The sequence below is a fragment of the Westerdykella ornata genome, assembly GCF_010094085.1.
Source record: "Westerdykella ornata strain CBS 379.55 unplaced genomic scaffold EI97scaffold_22, whole genome shotgun sequence".
Taxonomy (NCBI): domain Eukaryota; kingdom Fungi; phylum Ascomycota; class Dothideomycetes; order Pleosporales; family Sporormiaceae; genus Westerdykella; species Westerdykella ornata.
In genome coordinates this window covers 285,569-304,296 of record NW_022986872.1, presented here as the reverse complement: position 1 = coordinate 304,296, position 18,728 = coordinate 285,569, and the positions used below count along the sequence as shown (strand labels likewise).

Below are 18,728 nucleotides of genomic sequence, written 5' to 3'. Positions count from 1 at the left end.
TCCGGGGAACCACATTGCTCTCCGCCCACCTCCCGCTTCACCTTGCCGCGCCACAGCACCACTTGACTATTTCTTGTCCACACCTTTCACTGCTCCCATTTGGGACATCGAGCCTTTATCCATTCACTCGACCGCCACAATGGCGTCCAAGGATCCCATCGTCTGGATCGATTGCGAAGTAACAAAATGCCATCATCAGTCATCCCCCTCCCAGCTGACCCCCACTTCCAGATGACAGGATTGGATGCGGAGCAAGACACCATCCTGTCTATTGCTTGCTTCGTCACCGATTCCGACCTGAACCTTCTCGATGACCACGGATTCGAGGCCGTCATCCATCACAGCCAGCACGAGCTGGACAAGATGGGTGAATGGTGCACCAAGCACCACCGCGAATCAGGCCTAACCCAGGCCTGCATCAACTCTACCACCACAGCTACCGAAGCTGCCGAGAGCTTGCTAGCTTATATCAAAAAGTATGTTCCCACAGCCCGCACAGCGTTGTTGGCCGGGAACTCTGTCCATGCGGATAGGGCCTTCCTCGTGAAGCAGCCATACAAGCCCGTCATCGACCATTTGCACTACCGAATTCTCGATGTGAGCTCCATCAAAGAGGCGGCAAGAAGGTGGGCATCCGCCGAGCATCTCAAACGACTTCCTAGGAAGAAAATGCTGCACGAAGCACGTCCCGACATCTTGGAAAGCATCGAAGAGGCCAAGTTCTATCGCACAACCTTCTTTCTGCGCCAATCCTAATGGCGCCTTACCTGTATCGTCATACAAGCAGTTTTCTTGATGACAAAACGGGACGGTGCCACTTTAACAGCGTAACTTCATGGAAGCACTTTGCCTGATTGTCTCTGCTGCCACTGGCCCTTCCGTCGGTTCCTCCCTACGCCACTTTTCTCAACCTGGGAACCTCCTCCACCAATATTTGCGCCTCCACTCGCGGACTCGCCAACACTACCTTCAATGTCTCATAAACCCTCACCTGAGTGACCTCTGCTCTATCAACTCGACAGTCACAACGGCTATTCCTTCGACATCGTGATGTCGGCTTCCAGTCTCCATTACTATCATGTTGTAGTATGCTCAGCATTATCAGCGTCTGAGTCCGCAGCGCTTCTACCTAGACACAGAGTGCCCATCTAAGCAGCTTGGAGCTTACGCCCGTTGCGAGCTGGATTGTGCAAGTTCGCCGTGGAAGTTAATACGCCGCTTATCCCGATTAAAACAAGGTCGACACAGCTGGGTATGACTCCACAGAACAGCTCAGGCAAGTCACAACGATACCGGTCGAGAACGGGTCTGCATGTCAAAACCTGTCGTTGCACACTTCCGGACCGTCAGGTTAGGCAACTTTGACCACAAACCAAACGCTTTACCGGACGGTGGTTTTCTTTGTTCTCTAGCTACGGAGTACTTACCTCTTCATTACATGTCCGACTATGCAGCTCGAGCAATGTTAGACAAAGCAGCCTGAGGACTCTGAGCAGCCAGTTGGCCATGGATGCCCGGATACCGCCTCTCCGTGTTACCTTCTTCATGGGGCATCTAATGATTGCGGACCAAGTTCTTCATAGCGCCAGCGATAGGTTCGACGAGCGCGACCAGATACTTTATATCTATCAGCTTTGTTAGCAGGCTGCCGCAAACGACCACTCAATGGTGGGATGATGTCGTTTTCGGGGGAGCGTACCATCTGTAACCCAAGGACAACGCTATTTTAATAAACCATACAACCCACCATATCGCTCTTCCGGTAGCTGCCGTCCGTGGCACAGGAAATTCTTCCCTAGCGCTTCAACAGTATATTCATCCGCGACCTTACGCCCCTCAGAGACGTGAGATCTGCAGCCAGTTGCTTTAGCGGGCGTGCAGGCGCGTTAGCCTAAGTCTAATGGCTTATTGGCCGCAATATCAGCACTCCAAGCTGGCTGAGCACGGTCTCGAACCCTCCTAAGTATCTGGTGGCGAAGTGTTTACGCCCAGTCAGGCGTGCTTGCTTCTGCGGGTCTCACCGAGTAGATTCATCAATGAATGCGAGTAAGCTTCTCAGCCTGGAAGTATATAAGCGTCTCAGCGGTCGCATCGCCCATTTGCAACTCTACAACAGTCACGATAGTGCAATTACCATCAAATACGGTCCTAATTTCCTCCAGAGTCTGACGACTCCCCTAACCAATACCAGTCACCGTGCGACAAGACGTGCAAGAAGCATGTCCCCGTTCAGGGCCGTTTTATGGCTCACACTCATATACCTCGCTCGTCATACTTCAGCTCGACCCGATGAACCGCCGGAGTTCGATGCTTGGAGCTACAAGAAGGACCAGATCATTGATCGAGATGTCGCCATAATTGGAGGTGGCTCCGCTGGTAGCTCTCCACTCTGTCGCCCAACGAGTGGCGTCGCTCTAATCATGGTCCAGGTATCTATTCGGCAATCAGCTTGAAGGACAAAGGCAAGAGCGTGATTGTGGTTGAGAGGAAGGCCAGAATTGGCGGGCACACGGAGACGTATACGGATCCCGTCAGCGGCATGCCAATCGACATCGGCGTCATAGTCTGGCACGACACCCCTATCGTGAGGGCCTACTTCGAGAGACTCAACGTCCCCCTCATCAAAGCAGGGTCCGACATCGATCCCAGTGCTCCTCCTCCACGGTCGGGGGACTACGATTTCAGGACCGGGCAGAGTGTCAATATCACACCGCTCAGTCCTGAGGCAGTCGGCGCTGCGTTCGCAGGCTACACCCAACAGATTCTCAAGTACCCTCGGCTGAGCGATGGAATGTTTCTTCCCAATCCCGTCCCTGACGACCTCGTCATGCCGTTCGGCGAGTTCGTCCAGAAATACAACCTCGAGGCCGTGCTGCCGACCATGTTTCAATACGACCCCGGACTAGGAGACATCCTGACCGTTCCCACGGTAGAAATCATGCGCTACTTCGGCCTGAGCCTCGTCCAGCAGCTGCAAACCGGCGGCTTCCTCACCACTCAGCGCCACAACAACAGCGAACTCTACGCCAACGCCCAAGCCGAGCTTCTCTCCACCTCCAGCCTGCTCCTCTCCTCCGAAGTCCAGCTCGCTCTCCGCCCATCCCGCAACACCCCGCCAGTCCACCTCGTAGTTCGCACCCCCTCGGGCAGGAGACTCATCCGCGCGAAGAAGCTCCTCATTACCATTCCCCCGAAACTCGACTTTCTGGGCCCCTTCGCCCCCAACGACGAAGAGCTCAGCGTCTTCGGCCGCCTCATCAAGGGGGGTTACTGCACCAGCGTTGTGAAGAACACGGGTATCTCCGACGACCTCTCCGTCCTCAACAGGAAACAAGACACGCCGTACCATTTCCCCGAACTGCCCGCCGTGTACGAGATCCAGCGTTCGCCGGCTCCAGGGCTCCACATCGCCTTTTACGGCACCCCGCGCTCGACCCTGTCCCAACCCGTTCCTGACAGCCAAGTCCAATCGGATATCATTGCAGGGATCAAGCAGCTCCAGGCCGCCAACCCGGAGACGTTCAACCAGACAGAGCCGGAGTTCGTGGAGTTCTCGTCGCACTTGCCCTTTTACGTTCAATTCGCGCCCGAGGATACCAGGAATGGGTACTACGGGAAGATGTACGCGCTGCAGGGGAAGAGGAATACATTCTGGACTGGGGCGAGCTGGCGGACGCAGGACAGTAGTGAGATTTGGAGGTTTACGGAGCAGGAGGTGCTGCCCGGGTTGTTGGCGGCCCTGGGGTAGGAGTAGAAGACATTCTTCTGCTTCGGCTTGACTTCAGGAGCGGGGAGAGATGTTGGCTAGGAGGAGGAGGATGTCGTAATTGCCTTTCGGTGCGGTTAATTATATAAGTTCCGTTTCTCCGTTCGGAGTCGTTTAGCATGATTATTTTCAATGCGTGGCACTCATTAGCCTGGTTTGCTCTAGATATGAGCTCTCGTAAATAACCAAGTCTGCGCCTTCTGCTGGTTCTTTCAGGGAAATTTTATGAGGGATCGAGACGGTGAAAGTACGTGTATGTAAACATCGTAACTAAGTGAGTTTTGACTATTCAGAGAAATAAAAGCCTTAAACGATCAAGTTGCAAACTAGTCCATCCTGCAGGTATATATATCACTTGTCCCCTTTTTCCTTCTTTCCCCTTTTAATTTTTTTCTCCTTTCTCTATTATTCTCTTTCCCCTTTGTCTCTCCCTCCTTCCTCTTCCGTTTCGTTTTCTTTCCCCTAATCTCCTCTTCCCCTTCCCCCCCCCGGTTCTCTCTCCCGCCTCCTGAAACTAACGCCAATCGACAATAATAATAAAACGGGATACAACAAAAATACCTTGACGACTACGTAGCGTGAAACGGTGTCTGTATCAACCCATACTCATCAAGAGCGTAGCCAGCGTCCAGCTCGCGTGTCCAGTACACGCTTCCGACAGCCATCCAGGAGCGGGATAAAATCCAACTAACCACTGTACTATACAGAAGGAAGGGATCCGTATTCCCAACGATTGTTCCTAACTAGTCCCCTGTGCCTTTAACTTTTCGTCCAGGAAACAGATATATATAAACAGACTCTAACATTATCTGTTTTCGGCAATTACATAGTAACCTTGCAAATAGGAAATTCTCCTATCTACACTTGTACGATTTCTAGTAATGTAAATTTGTATAAGACTTCTCTATTTTAGAATCATTTATATGGATTTTAGTTATAATTGCTGTATTGCTGTATATAGCTAGTCTCCTGTTTTTGAAAGTACGGTATCGTATGAAAAGGGGTAGCTGTACGTACGGACGGAGCGATATACTGAGTGCGGACTGTATATATGGTCGGGACACTGTCGTACTAACGAAAGCGTTGGTCCAATGTCTGATATCCAATGTCTAGTGTCTAGTGTCTAGTATCTAGAGTCTACAGTGTCGTGTCTCGTATACAACGAAGAACCCATGATAAAAAAAACAGGAGGGATATAGATATCCTACGCAAGTATACCACCATTACAACACTCTAGCACTACAGCACTGCGCAAATAGAGCACTCCAGAAACACCGCAGTACTACACCTAACCACCCCCTACAAAAAAGATCTACAGAGCCAGCCGTGCATGCTGCACGTCTAATTACTGTTTCCAACCTGCAAATACGCTAGGCACACGATTCCATTTACTGGGCAGGGCAGGTACTTGGTATCCTAAACTCCGCATTACCTCTGAACCTGTACGCGCCTTTTTTTTCTTTCCTTTTCTTCTTCTTCATTTCCGCGGATCCTGACTGCTGTGTTTTGCTTTAACAGTCCTTACCAGCCAACCTTAACACCCATGTTCCCATTCCAAGAACAGACGCTGGGCTGGGACCTCGACTTGTTACCACTGATCGGTTGGTTGTCTTCGGGGTCCAGTTCATCCAGTTCTGCTTTTGTTTACGCTCAAGGGTCGATACACGTGCTAATGTAGGTCGATGCCACGGCTCCAGCTAACCCCGGATCTGAGAAGTGGGAGTGCGCAAGCTGGTAAGGCAAGGGTATCATTTCCGCAGTGAACAATCTTATGGTTATACCGTTCGACTACGGTGTCAGTATTCGTCCCCCTCGTCCTCCATCTCATCCACATCTCGTCTCCTCCCACCACCACCACCACCACAACCGCCGCCGCCGCCGCCGCCGCTCGACACCCGTCCATTCGACACCCTCCCTCCTACTCCACCTGATATTCTCCCACCACTCCCACCACCACCAGCACCCACAACCGCACGCGGACCTACATAACAATCCCCCGTCCACTCGGTCCTACAACTCGGACACCTCGCCGCATTCCCACCCTCCTCCCCTCCCCCCCTCCTCCTCCCAAAATACTGCCCCGCACACCCATCATGAAACCTGACTCCGCAATCCCGCCTGGCGCATCTCAGACCCCACGTAACAATCTCCCTGCAACCTTCACAATCCCTGATCCTCACCACCCTTTCCTCGTCATCCTCGTCTTCATCATCCCCATCCTCGCCAGCGGGGGCATCATTATACATCTCCTTTAGATAACTCCTCAGTTCCATGATGCCCCTCGGCGCAAGACTGAACCACTGCACGCCCCCGAGCTTCTGCTTGCGGAAGAAACCCTGGTCGACGAGGGTGGACAGCACCGCATCGGCGGTAGCGAGATCGATGCCTTTGATCACCGGTGCAGCAGCAGCAGCAGAGGCCTCTCCATCCGCCCCTCCTCCTCCTCCTCCTTCCGCACCGTCACCATCTCCATTCAAATGCATCTGCATCTGGGACATTGTTGTCCTCCCCGCGCTCCGCACTTTGGCCAACCGGCGCGCCTCCATCGCTTCCACGGCCATGACTTCCTTGCCCCTCTTCTTGCCCGCCTCAAACATGGTGTCTAGCACCCTCTTCACGAACGCGATTTCCTCGGCCGAGAATTCCGTCGCCAGCTGCGTGAGGGCGTCGGACGCCGTGTTGACGAGCGCGTACACGTAGTCGTTGGCGGGGGCGGACATGGAGGACGAGGAGGAGGAGGCGGATCGGGAAAGGGATTGTTGTTGGTCGCGGGTGGACCGGATCTCGTAGTCTAGGGGTGCGAGGCGCGCGTTGATGGTTTGGAGCATGTGGGTGAGGAGCGGGGTGGTGATGTCGTTGGGGTGCGTGGGGCGGGAGGGATCTGGGTCTGGTTAGTTTGGCGTCTCGCTGTGGTGTGTATCCTTTCTTTGCACAGTCTAGCATATAACAAAACAAGACCACAAACACACACCCCAAAGGCAACCAAAGCAAAAAAAGACGTACCGGCCGCCCCCATGACCCTCGCCAATACCGCCCTCACCTCCTCCCCACTCATGACCGACCGCGCCAGAAACGCCTGCAAGAAGGCGCGATGTACGTTGCTGTAACCCCCTCCTTCTGCTTCAGCATCGTCGCCCATGCCCGCGTCCCCCTGCCCGCGATCACCGTGACCATTAGAATAGGCGTGCCGGGTCGACGTGTCATCGACATCCATATCTCTGTCTCTATGTCGTCGGGCCATTTCTCCGTGGAGAGTTGGAGAAGGGCGCGGATGCGGAATGTGAGAAGTATTGACAATGTGGCCCGTCCAGCACGGTGGGCTCTCTTGGTTGGTTATACAATGCGCACGGATTGTGAGGTGAAGATGAAGGTGAAGGTGAAGGCGAGGACATGAAGGTGCAGGTGGATAAGAAACGCGGGGTGTGCTTCTCACAAGAACACGGGCTTGGGTACGCCCGCGCGCGCTCAAGTACGCGTGTCCACGTGACCTACAGAAACCCCTCCCACCTGTTACAATTGACCTGCGAGCGATGGACTGGCGGTATACCTCCGAGATGGACAAGCTAATGATGCCGAGGTAACCTCGATTTCAAACAAGGATATAATTCCAACTGCCATCTTTAAATTTGTACAGAGTACATCGTAGCTTGCTCTCCGATCCCCCACAACCAACATCGGAAACGCCAAACGCCTCCCTCCCCATCCCATCAAAAGTAGGGTATGCAGAAACAGCGCGTCCAATCGTCTAGATACACACAGACACCACAATGCTTGCCTTTGATAAAAGAGAGAGAAAAAGGAAAAGGAAAATCTGAAAAGAAGAAGACGATATAGTAAGAAGAAGAGAGAGGAGGAAGAAGGAGAGGAAGAAGAAGAAGAGGAGGAGACGAGGAGAAGAGAACGACACCACGCTATGCAACCGATGGACCGACCCTCGAGAGTCTTCCTACCCAAGAGTGTGCATCCATATCCTCGTCAAAATCCAACATATCCAAGGAATGCACAATATGCAGGAATGCAAGCAACGTCTCTATCTTACCTCTACGCCCTAAGCCACTGACGCCGGCCGTGACATGGCGCACCTACGCAGACTTCGGATGCTGCTCCACAAGCCACTCCAACACACACTCATAACACAGCACAAACTGCCTCAGGCTCTGCACCATGCTGAGCCGCTGCGCGCGGAAATCCTCCACCGTCTTCTCGATCAGATCCACGTCGTCTCGCAGCGTCCAATTGCCTTCCACGCCGCCGGAATCCGAAGATGAAGGCGGCTGATCCGCGACCTCCACGCCAGCACTGCTGCGGGCCTGGCGAGCATTGCGCGCTTGCCGTTGTCGCTTCAGCATGTCGATGACCGAGTCCACCGTGCAGAAAGTTCCGGTACGTCCACAGCCGGCGGAGCAGTGCACGAGAACGGGTCTCGTATTCGGAGGGTCGGGTTGCGACGCTGATCCGCCATTGACTTGCCGCACGACGGCGTCACACTGCTCAATCAGGCCCAACAGATGGGCTGGATGTGCGGGAGCGCCGAAATCAGGCCAGTGCGAATACTGGAGCTGCGTGATCTCGCGCATCCGCTCAAACGGCTCGTCCGAGTTCGACAGCGTGAACTTTCGCACCGTGACGTAGGGCTGCTCCGTAGTCTGGGAGGAGGAATGGCTCGCCTCCCTGGAGAGATTCGTGGGTTTGGGAGGATTCGTCGACCGTCGCTGCCCCGGCATTGCCCGTGATGGGTCTCGATTTCTCCGTATCCTGTGTGGCTCGAGAGACGCCCTATGTTCTCCCAGTGGATTCAGGAACAGGTGGCCGTACTGCCGCTCAGACCAGTAATTGTGAGCTTTCGCCTGGCCGCCTTCCTGCTCGGCGGTCAGCATGACAATGACGCGAACGTCTTGTTGCCAGACGACATTCCAAAAGTCCTGATTCCATTAGTATCACGGTCGGACGGAGCCAAAAATCGGCGGGATCGCCTTACGTTGAAGGTTGCAGGAAGGGGTCCCTGCGTAGCTATGTAACGCTTGTTGGAGAGGCTAGGTTTGATGTAGTTGGCATTGACGTAGTCGCAGTCACCTTTCGCGACACCTTCCAGCTTGACGCGCGAGTGCTCATATGGCCATATATTGTTGTACCGGTTCTTGGAGCCCTTCTCGAGCCCTGCGATTTGAATCCGCTCGACGTGTTCTGCCCTGTTGTCGGCACCGGACGAATACACGACATTTCCAAACGCCTCCTGCATGCGCTTCTGTTCGCGCTTCTCGATGTGCAGGAACTTGTCCGACACCAGCTTGCCGCGGTCCTTCTCATCGGCTGCGCCCTTCAGCCACTGGGGCAGCTCCTCTTCTACCGACTTTGTCATGCCTGCGGGCTGCTTGATGGCCATCTGGCCCACGCCGCCGATGAGGTCCATGTTTTGGCGAATATTGCCAAAGAAAGGATTCGCGGCACTCTGCGCGGCGGGCATGGGACATCCACCGACGACAGGGGCAACAGCGGGCCGATCCGAACCAATCTGTAACGAGGAAGACGGTGAAGCTGAGCCATTGGACGAGCCCTGTGTGACCCAGCAGGGGAAGGTTGCGGAGAATTCGGTGAAGCCACCACGTATGATATAGGAACCGCCGGTCCAGCCTTCGTTGATGAATTTCTTGAGAGTGTTGGTGCACGTCATGGCATCTTTGATGTGGGACGAATTGGCGTCATAGACGATGATGGATTTGCAACTTCGCCAACGTTCAAACCTGTCTCTATCCTCTTCATTCTTGAAAGTCTCTGCCAGTTTGCTGACATTGAAAGACGCCCGTTTCAACAGTGTCGTGGGTATGCATAAACTCAGGGCGCCGTTGATGTGTGACTTGGCGTAATGGGTGGACACGCGTAAATCAAGTAGCAGGACTTGCTCTTGCGCGGATTCGAGTATGTTCACCACGTGTTGCGGGGAAGCCAGCGTTGGGCCTGGACCGCTGCCCTGGTCTGGGGTTGCCGGGAGGGTATCGGCTCGGCATTTGCTGACGCTGCGGAGGATGGCAGGGCAACTTGGCGGTGGGAGCGACGAGGTAGCATGGCGGGTGTCGGCGAACTGGGCGACCTCATCCGTGCGACCAAACCCTTCCTGATCTAGAAAGCTCGCGGGAGATTCTCTTCGGGGGTGGTCGGTGAGGAGTTGGGGTTCGGTCGAGGAGAGGAGACGTTTGGGAGAACGCTGTGGTTTGGGCGCCTCGACGCAATCGGGGGATACTTGGGGCGACGGAGTGACGGGTTTCGACGGGTTTGGGGTTGCAATGGGTTGGAAGAAGGGACCCTTGGGCAACGTCGAGGGCGTCGCACGAGAGAAGTCAAAGCCACCCAAAGCAAAGCCCTTGTTGGCCTCGGATTGTCTCTTGAAGGCCTTGAACTCTGGATTATGGTCGACGGGGATGATTCGAGGCGAGGCGGCAGCGATGGAGCGAACGTTTGGAGAAAAGCACCAGTTGGAATTGACATGATGAGCGGTGCCCGAGGCAAAGTGATCGGATCCATCTACTCTGACGCCGAAGTAGCTGGGGCTGGCTGCGCATGGATCGTCGGCGACTGGAGCAGGCGTCCTGGGATCTTTTATGTGCGGCGACGAGTGCGATGAGGCTTCTCTAAGTAAAGGGGCCGACATGGCGCTATTGGCACCTGGGCAAGGTGTTGGGGACTGGTGGAGGTAGAGGAAAGGTTCTGAGGGTGAATGGAAATGACATCACAGCCGGTTTCCTGCACAACAGCAAAGTTCAGACGTCAGCGAGTCGCGTGCGGCTAGCGTGTGGCGGCAGCGGCTGGAAGGGTCCACCAACAATGAACAGAGTACTCCGTAATAATAGTATACAACTGAGGCAATAGGGAGGGAGCACCGGTGAAGACCAATAAGTAAGAGTCAACGGGAGGGGCAGCGGCTGAAGAGGAAGAGGGAGCGTCGGGAAAAGGAGGGAATAATGATACTGTGAAGGAGCAGAATCGTGCCCTTCTGGCCCTTCTCCTTTTTCCAAGGTTGGTTCCCTGTTTCGCTGGGCTGGGCACTTGGGCGCTAGGGCATGGATAGTTTACATGAACGTGGGATGTTATGAACGAGCCGGTATTGAACTTGCTTACGGATATCTACCGGACACGGTCTACACAGTATACTGTGTATGCGTGTTGCAAATAGTTGAAGAGAGGGGAGAGTAGAAGCTAGCCTTACTGTGTACCTGTAAGTATCTAGTACTCTGCTGCCTAACTGTGTACTTGCCGTTACTCAGTTAGCTCGCGGCTGCAATTACTAATAACATTCTAAATCGTTACAAACAGTAGCACGTTTCCAGCCCTACTGCACCTGGTATTATTCTTAGCCATTTCTAGCAAGCCATGACGCCACGTTCCAGACCCTGCATGACCCTTCTTGCAGGTGGTGCCTGAACGTCTTCCCGCCCTGTGACAGAAGTGTGCCTCCTAACAGAGTATTGTGTAGGAACCTCCTGATCAAAAACATGATGGATGAGTGACCTTTGCCCCCTCACGAGATGCATCCCACAGCTATTGCTGGTCCATGACCACTACAGTAGCATACCTTCTCCAAGCTCGACGTCACCGGCTCCAAATCTCGCTATCCATTGTAACAGTACATCATCAATATCATCATCATCATCGTGAAATCACTACCCCGTCTGTCTAGCAGAGCAGGAAGCCCTCCTGAAAGCCCCCCTTCTCCCTATGCATACTCCTTGCCGCTGGTCCTGCCAAACTCCCAGATACTAAAAGGAAAAGCATCATGCTGCAGCTTATGTGCAGACCCGACATGGAATCCACTCCTTTCCCAAAACGCCAACCATGGACGACGACCTGGCCCTTTTTCCCCGCCAGACGCCATGGTAATCATTGTTGAACACCGAATGCATTTTCCCAACCAAAGCATACCCCTTGCCCTCCCCACCTCAACTCGATCTTTCCCTCGCTGGCCCCTCTACGATACTGCCCGTAACCTCCGCAGCACGTTCAGACTGAGCCGAAGGAATCGCCCCCGTAGCCGCAGGCGACGGCGTCATGGTTGCATCCTGCTCCTCCTCCGCCCGCTCCTCTCCTCGAGCCTCCCGAGACTCCTGGCGCTCCTGGCGCTCCTGCGACCCATGCTGCCGCCTCGTCCGCGAGCTGAAAACGTCGCTCAAACGTGCACTTAACCTTCTGCTCCGTCGTTGGTCGGCTGTCCCCACTTCCGCGCTGCTTTGCGTGTTTGCCTGCTCGACGCGACGTTGGTCCCGCAGACGGCGAAGGGCAGAGATGCGCTCCTCGGCGGAGGCATGGGGCCGGTTGCGGAAGAGCACAATGTCCCGCAGCCCCGACCTCCGCCGGTGCGCACCATCCCCATCGTCGGGCTGCAATGGAGGTGCCAGCCCATCCTGGTCCGTATCCCCATGCCCGTTCGAGCTGCGCGACGTGCTTGGACGCAAATCGACCCGGCTGGTTGAGTTAGCTCCGGTTCCAGACCAAAACTTCGACAGCGAGCAGTCTACTCACCACATGGGACATGTTCCAGAGACATTCAAGAGCCAGGGATCGACACATTCGGGGTGGAACTTGTGCCCGCAAGGCAGCACCCGGAGGTCCTGCCCCTTCACAAAGTCGTCGGTGCATATAGCGCATCCCAGGCTCTCTTCCTCTGCAGCGCCTTCCCTCGTCGCCCCCATAGACTCGGCGGGTGCAATACCGGATCGTTCCTCCGAAACATTCCCCTCTCGGGCCTGTTCGGGTTCTCCAGGGCTGGCCGTTCTACCAGCAGGTTCGGGGGTTTGAGCGTTTCCTTGATTCCGGGCTTGATCTGGCTCTGTCATCACACCCTCGACAGGCTCCGCGTCGCTTACCTCCCGTCTTGGTCCCATCTCGACATCGGTCGGCTTTTGGGGCTCGCGCTCGCCAAACTTGACAATCGGTATCGTGTCCAGAATGGCCCTTCCCAGCCCTCGGGCCCTACTCTGCCGGGGGCGTCCAAGGATATCTCGTGGGCCATAGCGTTCGGGATGACGATGGGCCCTTACGGCACCTGCGACGATGATGACGAGGAACAAGGAGGTAACGAGCCCCGTGATGGAATATAGGATAATCATGGCGACGGCGGTCGAAGGAGAGGGCCCCAGCGGATTGTTTGGTTGCGACTCCTGGCGACGCTCGATGCTGCGGATGTGCACCAGATAGATGAGGGCCGGGTTGATGTCGTTGACTACCCTCAGCACATCAGCCGAGACATTGCGGTCCGTCATGGAGTAGACGGGGAACTCGTGCGGGAGCACAGGGACTTCGGTGTAGCTGCAGAAGTTGTGCGTGGTGCTGAAGAAGACAGCTGCCGAGAGGTTCACGGCGTCCATGGCGCGCTTCAACATGTCGAGAGCGGGATCGGCGCTGTTGGTAGGGTAATGCTCGAGGTCGCAGCTGATGTAGGCGACATGGCGGTCACGAAGGGATGTCAGCGTGGATGCGTTGAGGTAGACCAAGTCACCTTCCAGAGGTGATTTCTGCGGGTCATGGTGGTTAGTCGAGGCTTTGGCAGCGAAGATGCAGGGTACCAACGTTGCGCAGCAAAGCGTCGCGGGTCAGAGGAATCAGCTCTGATACGTTTTGCTTCGAGTTCAGATCTTGCATCATGTATCTGCCCTCATAGATCGAGATGGCTCTGGGGGCGTCTGTGGCGATGATACTCGCGCCGGCCATGGCGAAGAGCGTCCATATCAGAGGCCAAGCCATGGGTGCGTACGGTGTCTTCTGCTGTGTACGGATGTAGTAGTACAGTGGTAAACGTGGTAAACACCGAGCCGGAGTAGCAATGGACGGGATGGACGGGGCCGAATCGTGGCGGAAAGTGCGAGGAGCTCAAGCCACTGCGAAGGAAGGTTTGGAGTGGGCGGCAGCCATGGTGGAGAGTGCGCGGGCTACAACAGCGAGGACAAACGCCAGCGTTCGACTGCGAAGTAGATTGTGAGGGGGGGTTTAAGGTGGGTGGAGGTTGTCGTGTTACAGGTGATGATGGGTTGGATGGATGAATCCATGGCGCAGATGGATCGATGGATCGACGACGTCGCCAGTCGGATCCGGAATGGCCCGTCGCTATTTAGCGTCACACTAGCAGGGATCCAGCTTCTCCCCACACTTCCACGGTTCCAAGGTTAACCCAAGTCGGCGCTCGGAACCATCACCTTACCGCGCAACATGAAAGGCCTGCTCATATGTACTGCTTCTCTCCACATATATAGATCCGTCTGAACGCCCCTCTGTACTCCGTACCTCGTCTGTACTGCTGTTTTTAACGTCCAATTCAGCACCTAACAGGGCGCAGCAATATAGCATGTCTTGCAATTCGCTTTGTAGCTGCCCCTGTATCTAGGTATACTAACTTCACAAACAGAGCTCTACCTGTAGCATGATTGGGTTGTAGCTAATGGGACTTGCGCTGGGTAGGTAAGTCCTCCTACAGAGGAATTGCAGCGGCGTGTCCAATTGGACGTGGGAAGCCGCAGTGCGTCCTCTGAAACCGTCGTCAGCATTCCATTCACCACGAATCATCTACCAGGGAGAGCGATGGAGTGGAACATTGCGGGCTCAGCAATCCCCATGTCCAGTGCTAGACAGCTCCAGTTGTTGCAAGGTACTGTACTTGGGTGAGACGCCACACAGGACGCGTGTTGCTGCTGCGCCCCGTTGTAGAAGACATTGGTAATCAGAACCTCGACCTGGATACCTCTTCAGCTGCCGTCGTTCATAACCTAGTCAAAAGGCGAGGACGAATAGCTCCTAAAATTGACCGCTATACAAATCACAACGTCGATGCGCCAATATTAATGACTCTTGTGCTATGCGCCATGAAATGCCACGACTGTACAATAAAACGCTGAGAAGTATACTTGCAACCCTCTGCTCTACAAGACCCAAATCGCGCGACACCCCACTATCCACAACCCACCCCCTTCTATATACACCCACCCCGCTCGCCATGTCCCTTGCGTCATCACAGCTCTTTATGAGACAACCCTTGCAGTTGCCGATTCACCCGACTCCCCACCGCCAGAGTATCGGAGATATTGACCCCCTTGGTTGTAAAGTCGTCGAAGCCCGAGAGGAAGAAGCCGACGACCACCACAATGTACGACAGAATCAGAATCGAGCCCTTGAAGTAGTTGCTCTTCCCCTCGCCGTACATGTACGAGAGGAGGAACACGCAAAGAATCACCGTCACCATGTCCCACTGCGGGAAGATCAAGGCTGTCTCACTGTCAGTCGCTGCGCTGCAATCCCAGTGTCAACAGGCGCGGATGGGCTTACTGAAGGTGTGGTTGAGGATCTGGTCCGGCTTCAGCGTATTCCCATAGATGGCACTGAACAGCACGACGGCGGGTATCTGAAGGAGCAAGACCTGCAGCGCGTATGCAGAACCAATCTCCATGGACAAAGCAATGTTCCCATTCATTGCAAAAGAGATGGCGTTCTGGACAAGAGGTCAGCCAAATGTGGTCCGGGCCACACGTCCGAAATGCGCATAACATACCAGGAATTCCGTAGTGTTGGGGACAAGCGCGAAAAGCGTAATCCCTAGGAACTTTTCGTCGATGTGAGAACCCTCCAGAACCACATCTACCGTGTTGACGAGAATCTCTGCAATGACTGCGTATGCCAGCGTCGCGGTTAGCAGGATGACAGCGCTCTTGGTTCGACTCCAGTTGGGCGCATCGTGCCCGCCCGATGTGTGACCTGGGGGAGTCTCTTCCGCCTCTCCAATGTGAGTCGCGGCCTTGTGATGATGCGGCCGTTCACCATGTCTTCTAGCATGCGTGTGTGCCATCTGCGAAGCCTTGTGTGGCGCCTTGGTCGCATCTCGAGCGGCTATGGCCGATGTAGTAGCCGCGATCTCAGTAATCTGTCGAGCTAGCGACTGATTGGCCTCCTCGGAAAGACCTTGTACTTGGAAGCCGCTTGCTGCATGTTCCACCTCTGCATCCTTGGGAGGCACCACATGCGGTGTTCGCTCCCCCGACCTCGATCCCGATTGCTCTTGTGATGGCGCTTCTCCATGAGGTCCGAGACCTATTTGCTGGTAGGATTGACCCACAATCCGCTTATACAACTGGCTGTTTCGGATATCCGTCTTGGGCAACGGATGGCTGGTCCCTTGTCGAGAGAGTGAATGAGGATGATGCTGTTCTGTGTGTGTGCTGCTACTGAGGTGACTTGATGTTAGATGTTCCCCTTTTTTCTCATCAATCTCGCTACTCCAAATGACCGCCGCATGCGTTCTAAGTGTAAACAGCAGACCGATCACGTAGGAGCAGAATAGAAGTCCGGAAGCAAGGAACGTATAGGGCCGAACTGCCTTCTTGTAGAACTTGTCGTCCACTGCAGGCGTCTGTGAAAAGTAGCATTGCCGACAATCCCGCTCCAGAGGATCACCAAAAGTGGAATTGCAGTCGCGGCAGATGAGCTCATGCTTAACAGCGTCAGTGAGACCGCGTATCGAGTCTGCGGGAAGGAACTTACACTGCCGTAAATCTGATAGAAGAGCGTCGGCCCAAAAGCACCAATAACGGCAAACAAGAGCATGGTCGACGTTACACCGGCGGATTTGACATTGAAGCGTTGCGTCTTCCTCTTGACCGCCCCGAAGCACATCGACAAGCCAGGAAGGAAAAGAATGCCTGCAAAAATACTGCCGATGATGCTGCCTTCCACCAACTGTGCCTTGCCCTCCTTCAAAGCGACGCAATAAAGAAATACCTCTACGACAGTGGAGAAAAAGGCATTGACGGTTGCGCCTACGCCCATGGAGGACTGTGCGGAAATGGATGCCACGGCTTGGCCGATAAAATACGCCAGAGGTATAATGGATAACAGGCCAAGCGTGAAAACAAAGAATTGATCCGTGATTCCAATCTTGAGGCCAAGGAACTCGTCGAGGATCCAGTAGTCAAAAATCGTGAAGGCTACCAGTCCGAGAAGGTTGATGAGGAAGATGTTGGTGCCATCGACGGTGTATTTCCAGTACTTCAAACCCACAGCTCTGTACGTGCATACCAGGATGGACGATGACTCTCCTGGACGGCGTACATCGCCTCTGTCTGAATGGAAGGATAATGCTAGAGGATGCCTCCGAAGGTGGTGGAACAAGAGGAGCGTGACCTTGCCCATTGGTATGGTGAAGACGAAGAACCAGCAGAGCCCGCATACCAGAAACAACGCCGGCGTAAAAATCCCGTAGAAGAATACAAAGAAAATGACGCGGCCAAGAGTCCACTTTCCGCGACCAAACAACCTCCTCTTGGTTCTCGCCGTGTCTTGATGGGAAAGGCTGCTGCGACTGTCCCGTCCTAACAGACTGGTCGTCTCGTCGGTCGAGTCTATACTATTCCTCCGCCGTCCGACAAGACCACGGGTATCTGGGGGTCCAAAGAACAAGCGTCCCTCTTCAATGTCTCCACTCTGCCATTGCTCATATTCGCTAATGCTTCGACCCTCGCCCTCATCTTCCTCCGCGTATGCTTCATCCTGCATCAACTTGACATATTTGCCGAAAGGATAGAACAGGTAACCCGCAAGATGGAATAGCAGATGGGCGTGTTCGATACAGCTGTCGTTGTATCCGATAAGTGCGAGTACCACGCCCCCGGCTGCGGTAAGGGCCGCAAGCCACCAGCCAAAAACCAGGGTCCAGGAAATATTAAAGAGCAGAAGCCAATTGCTCACAAACAACCCCGGTGATGAATGGATATCTCCTTCCGCAGTCCGTTGCACAGACCGGCTCTTCTTATATAGAGCGGGCTTCCAGATCCTGATACCGAAAGGATGTGTCACGTTGATAGCTTCCTGTCGGTCCTTGAGAGTGAAGCTCTCCGCATCGCTGTGGTCGGCCTCATCCTCGCCCGTGGTCGCGCTACCCTCATCTCCATTTGGCAGAGTTTCTTCGCTGCTTTCCGACCCTTGCGCGGCCGAAGCCGTAGGGGCACCTCCGGCGACCTGTTCTGTGGCGTCCTCTTCGTTGGACTCTACTGTCGTGAGCTTGGGGGCCTGGGCAGCCGTCCTTCGCCTTATAGTCGATGGTTTCCGCCGCAGAGACTGCGAAGCATTCGAAGCTTGCTGCTGTTGCTGCTCCGTCAGATCCTTGTCTACCTCTTCCTGTGCATCATCTACAGAAAATTCTTGTCCCTTCTTCGGGATGTTGGAGGAGGTGGTTCGCCGGCTCATCGGGGGTTTCTTCGATCTGACGATGGGGCGCTCCGGAGAGGACGGATTCTGTTGCGGGCGGTTGATGGGTGATGTTATTGACCCTGTGTTATTTTGTAAGTGGCTGCTCGAAGCTCACTACAAGCTGTAGAAATGGAGACAGGCCTGACTCCGGAAACAGACTCACCATACTCGGTCTGTATTGCCTGAGGCCTCCAGCGCGGGTCAGAGCTCGATCCACTGGTGTTCTGCGCAGGCGTCGGAGTGCTGGTGCCGGAACTCGAACTCGGCGCGATTAGCCTCGACGAAGGGGTGTCTTTTGCGCCCGCGCTGCTTGGGCGGTCGTCCTCCGTCATGACAGGCACTTGATTCTGCGAAGAGCTGCAGTTGTCCGATCAAGTTTTGAGCTGTCTCGTTTTTGATGCCAGGATCTAAGACTCTAGTTGGCCGCCATGGGGTGGTAGGTCGTCTGCAGCAACGACGGATATCCCACACAAGGATGCCGCATGGGATATTTGGGTTGAGGGCACCGGGCGCGAGAGGAGTCTCTCCAGGAATGTGGTGGTGCAGATGACACTTGAGCGATCAGCATGCGCCCATAACAAGCATAGCAAGGCACCGCGACGGGCTTCGGCTGACGCGACGCCGCCCGACGATATGTCGCAATCGGGGCGCACTCACAAGAAACAGCCAGTGCAGCAAAAGAATAAGGCCCTTGGTGATGGTTGTGGTTGTAAGGCTATCTTCTTCAAAAAAGTTCGCCTTCCTG

General features: G+C 54.7%; 6 protein-coding genes across 6 annotated transcripts; 2 read left to right on the top strand and 4 right to left on the bottom strand.

Moving 5' to 3' along the window:
• Positions 1-139: 139 nt before the first annotated feature.
• EI97DRAFT_382080 (oligoribonuclease-like protein) lies at positions 140-756 on the top strand (the record flags this gene model as incomplete). The annotated part of the gene is made up of 2 exons (XM_033795840.1): positions 140-178; positions 232-756. The coding sequence occupies 2 exons, from the start codon at positions 140-142 to the stop codon at positions 754-756; spliced, it is 564 nt and encodes a 187-aa protein (XP_033651672.1).
• A 1,463-nt stretch (positions 757-2,219) lies between these two features.
• EI97DRAFT_451931 (amine oxidase, flavin-containing superfamily) lies at positions 2,220-3,748 on the top strand (the record flags this gene model as incomplete). The annotated part of the gene is made up of 2 exons (XM_033800383.1): positions 2,220-2,376; positions 2,430-3,748. The coding sequence occupies 2 exons, from the start codon at positions 2,220-2,222 to the stop codon at positions 3,746-3,748; spliced, it is 1,476 nt and encodes a 491-aa protein (XP_033651671.1).
• A 423-nt stretch (positions 3,749-4,171) lies between these two features.
• EI97DRAFT_495587 (uncharacterized protein) lies at positions 4,172-7,187 on the bottom strand (the record flags this gene model as incomplete). The annotated part of the gene is made up of 3 exons (XM_033802441.1): positions 6,770-7,187; positions 5,718-6,647; positions 4,172-4,221 (listed from the first exon to the last, which is right to left on the bottom strand). Exons 1-3 carry the CDS (start codon positions 7,005-7,007, stop codon positions 4,172-4,174), a joined length of 1,218 nt encoding a protein of 405 aa, XP_033651670.1. The 5' UTR covers positions 7,008-7,187.
• Positions 7,188-7,661: 474 nt separating this feature from the next.
• On the bottom strand, positions 7,662-10,653 carry EI97DRAFT_136805 (tyrosine-protein phosphatase non-receptor type 6). Its single transcript, XM_033793165.1, has 3 exons — positions 10,585-10,653; positions 8,745-10,504; positions 7,662-8,688 (listed from the first exon to the last, which is right to left on the bottom strand). Exons 2-3 carry the CDS (start codon positions 10,410-10,412, stop codon positions 7,849-7,851), a joined length of 2,508 nt encoding a protein of 835 aa, XP_033651669.1. The 5' UTR covers positions 10,413-10,504; positions 10,585-10,653; the 3' UTR covers positions 7,662-7,848.
• A 1,209-nt stretch (positions 10,654-11,862) lies between these two features.
• Positions 11,863-13,260, bottom strand: EI97DRAFT_347548 (uncharacterized protein; the record flags this gene model as incomplete). The annotated part of the gene is made up of 2 exons (XM_033794802.1): positions 11,863-12,220; positions 12,278-13,260. Coding segments are annotated over 2 exons (1,341 nt in total), but the record flags the coding sequence as incomplete, so codon positions are not given.
• Positions 13,261-14,478: 1,218 nt separating this feature from the next.
• On the bottom strand, positions 14,479-18,706 carry EI97DRAFT_435491 (calcium permease family membrane transporter). Its single transcript, XM_033798875.1, has 6 exons — positions 18,644-18,706; positions 18,147-18,542; positions 16,280-18,063; positions 15,294-16,229; positions 15,071-15,233; positions 14,479-15,010 (listed from the first exon to the last, which is right to left on the bottom strand). The coding sequence occupies exons 2-6, from the start codon at positions 18,313-18,315 to the stop codon at positions 14,757-14,759; spliced, it is 3,306 nt and encodes a 1,101-aa protein (XP_033651667.1). The 5' UTR covers positions 18,316-18,542; positions 18,644-18,706; the 3' UTR covers positions 14,479-14,756.
• Positions 18,707-18,728: the final 22 nt, after the last annotated feature.

Excerpts from the sequence above, each read along its gene's own strand:
- EI97DRAFT_136805 (XM_033793165.1), bottom strand. The coding sequence starts at position 10,412 with ATGTCGGCCCCTTTACTTAGAGAAGCCTCATCGCACTCGTCGCCGCAC. Across the intron at positions 8,689-8,744 it reads CCCTTCCTGCAACCTTCAAC|GACTTTTGGAATGTCGTCTG; the intron begins GTAAGGCGATCC and ends TAATGGAATCAG.
- EI97DRAFT_435491 (XM_033798875.1), bottom strand. The coding sequence starts at position 18,315 with ATGACGGAGGACGACCGCCCAAGCAGCGCGGGCGCAAAAGACACCCCT. Across the intron at positions 18,064-18,146 it reads GGCAATACAGACCGAGTATG|GGTCAATAACATCACCCATC; the intron begins GTGAGTCTGTTT and ends AAAATAACACAG. Across the intron at positions 15,234-15,293 it reads CCAACACTACGGAATTCCTG|AACGCCATCTCTTTTGCAAT; the intron begins GTATGTTATGCG and ends CCTCTTGTCCAG.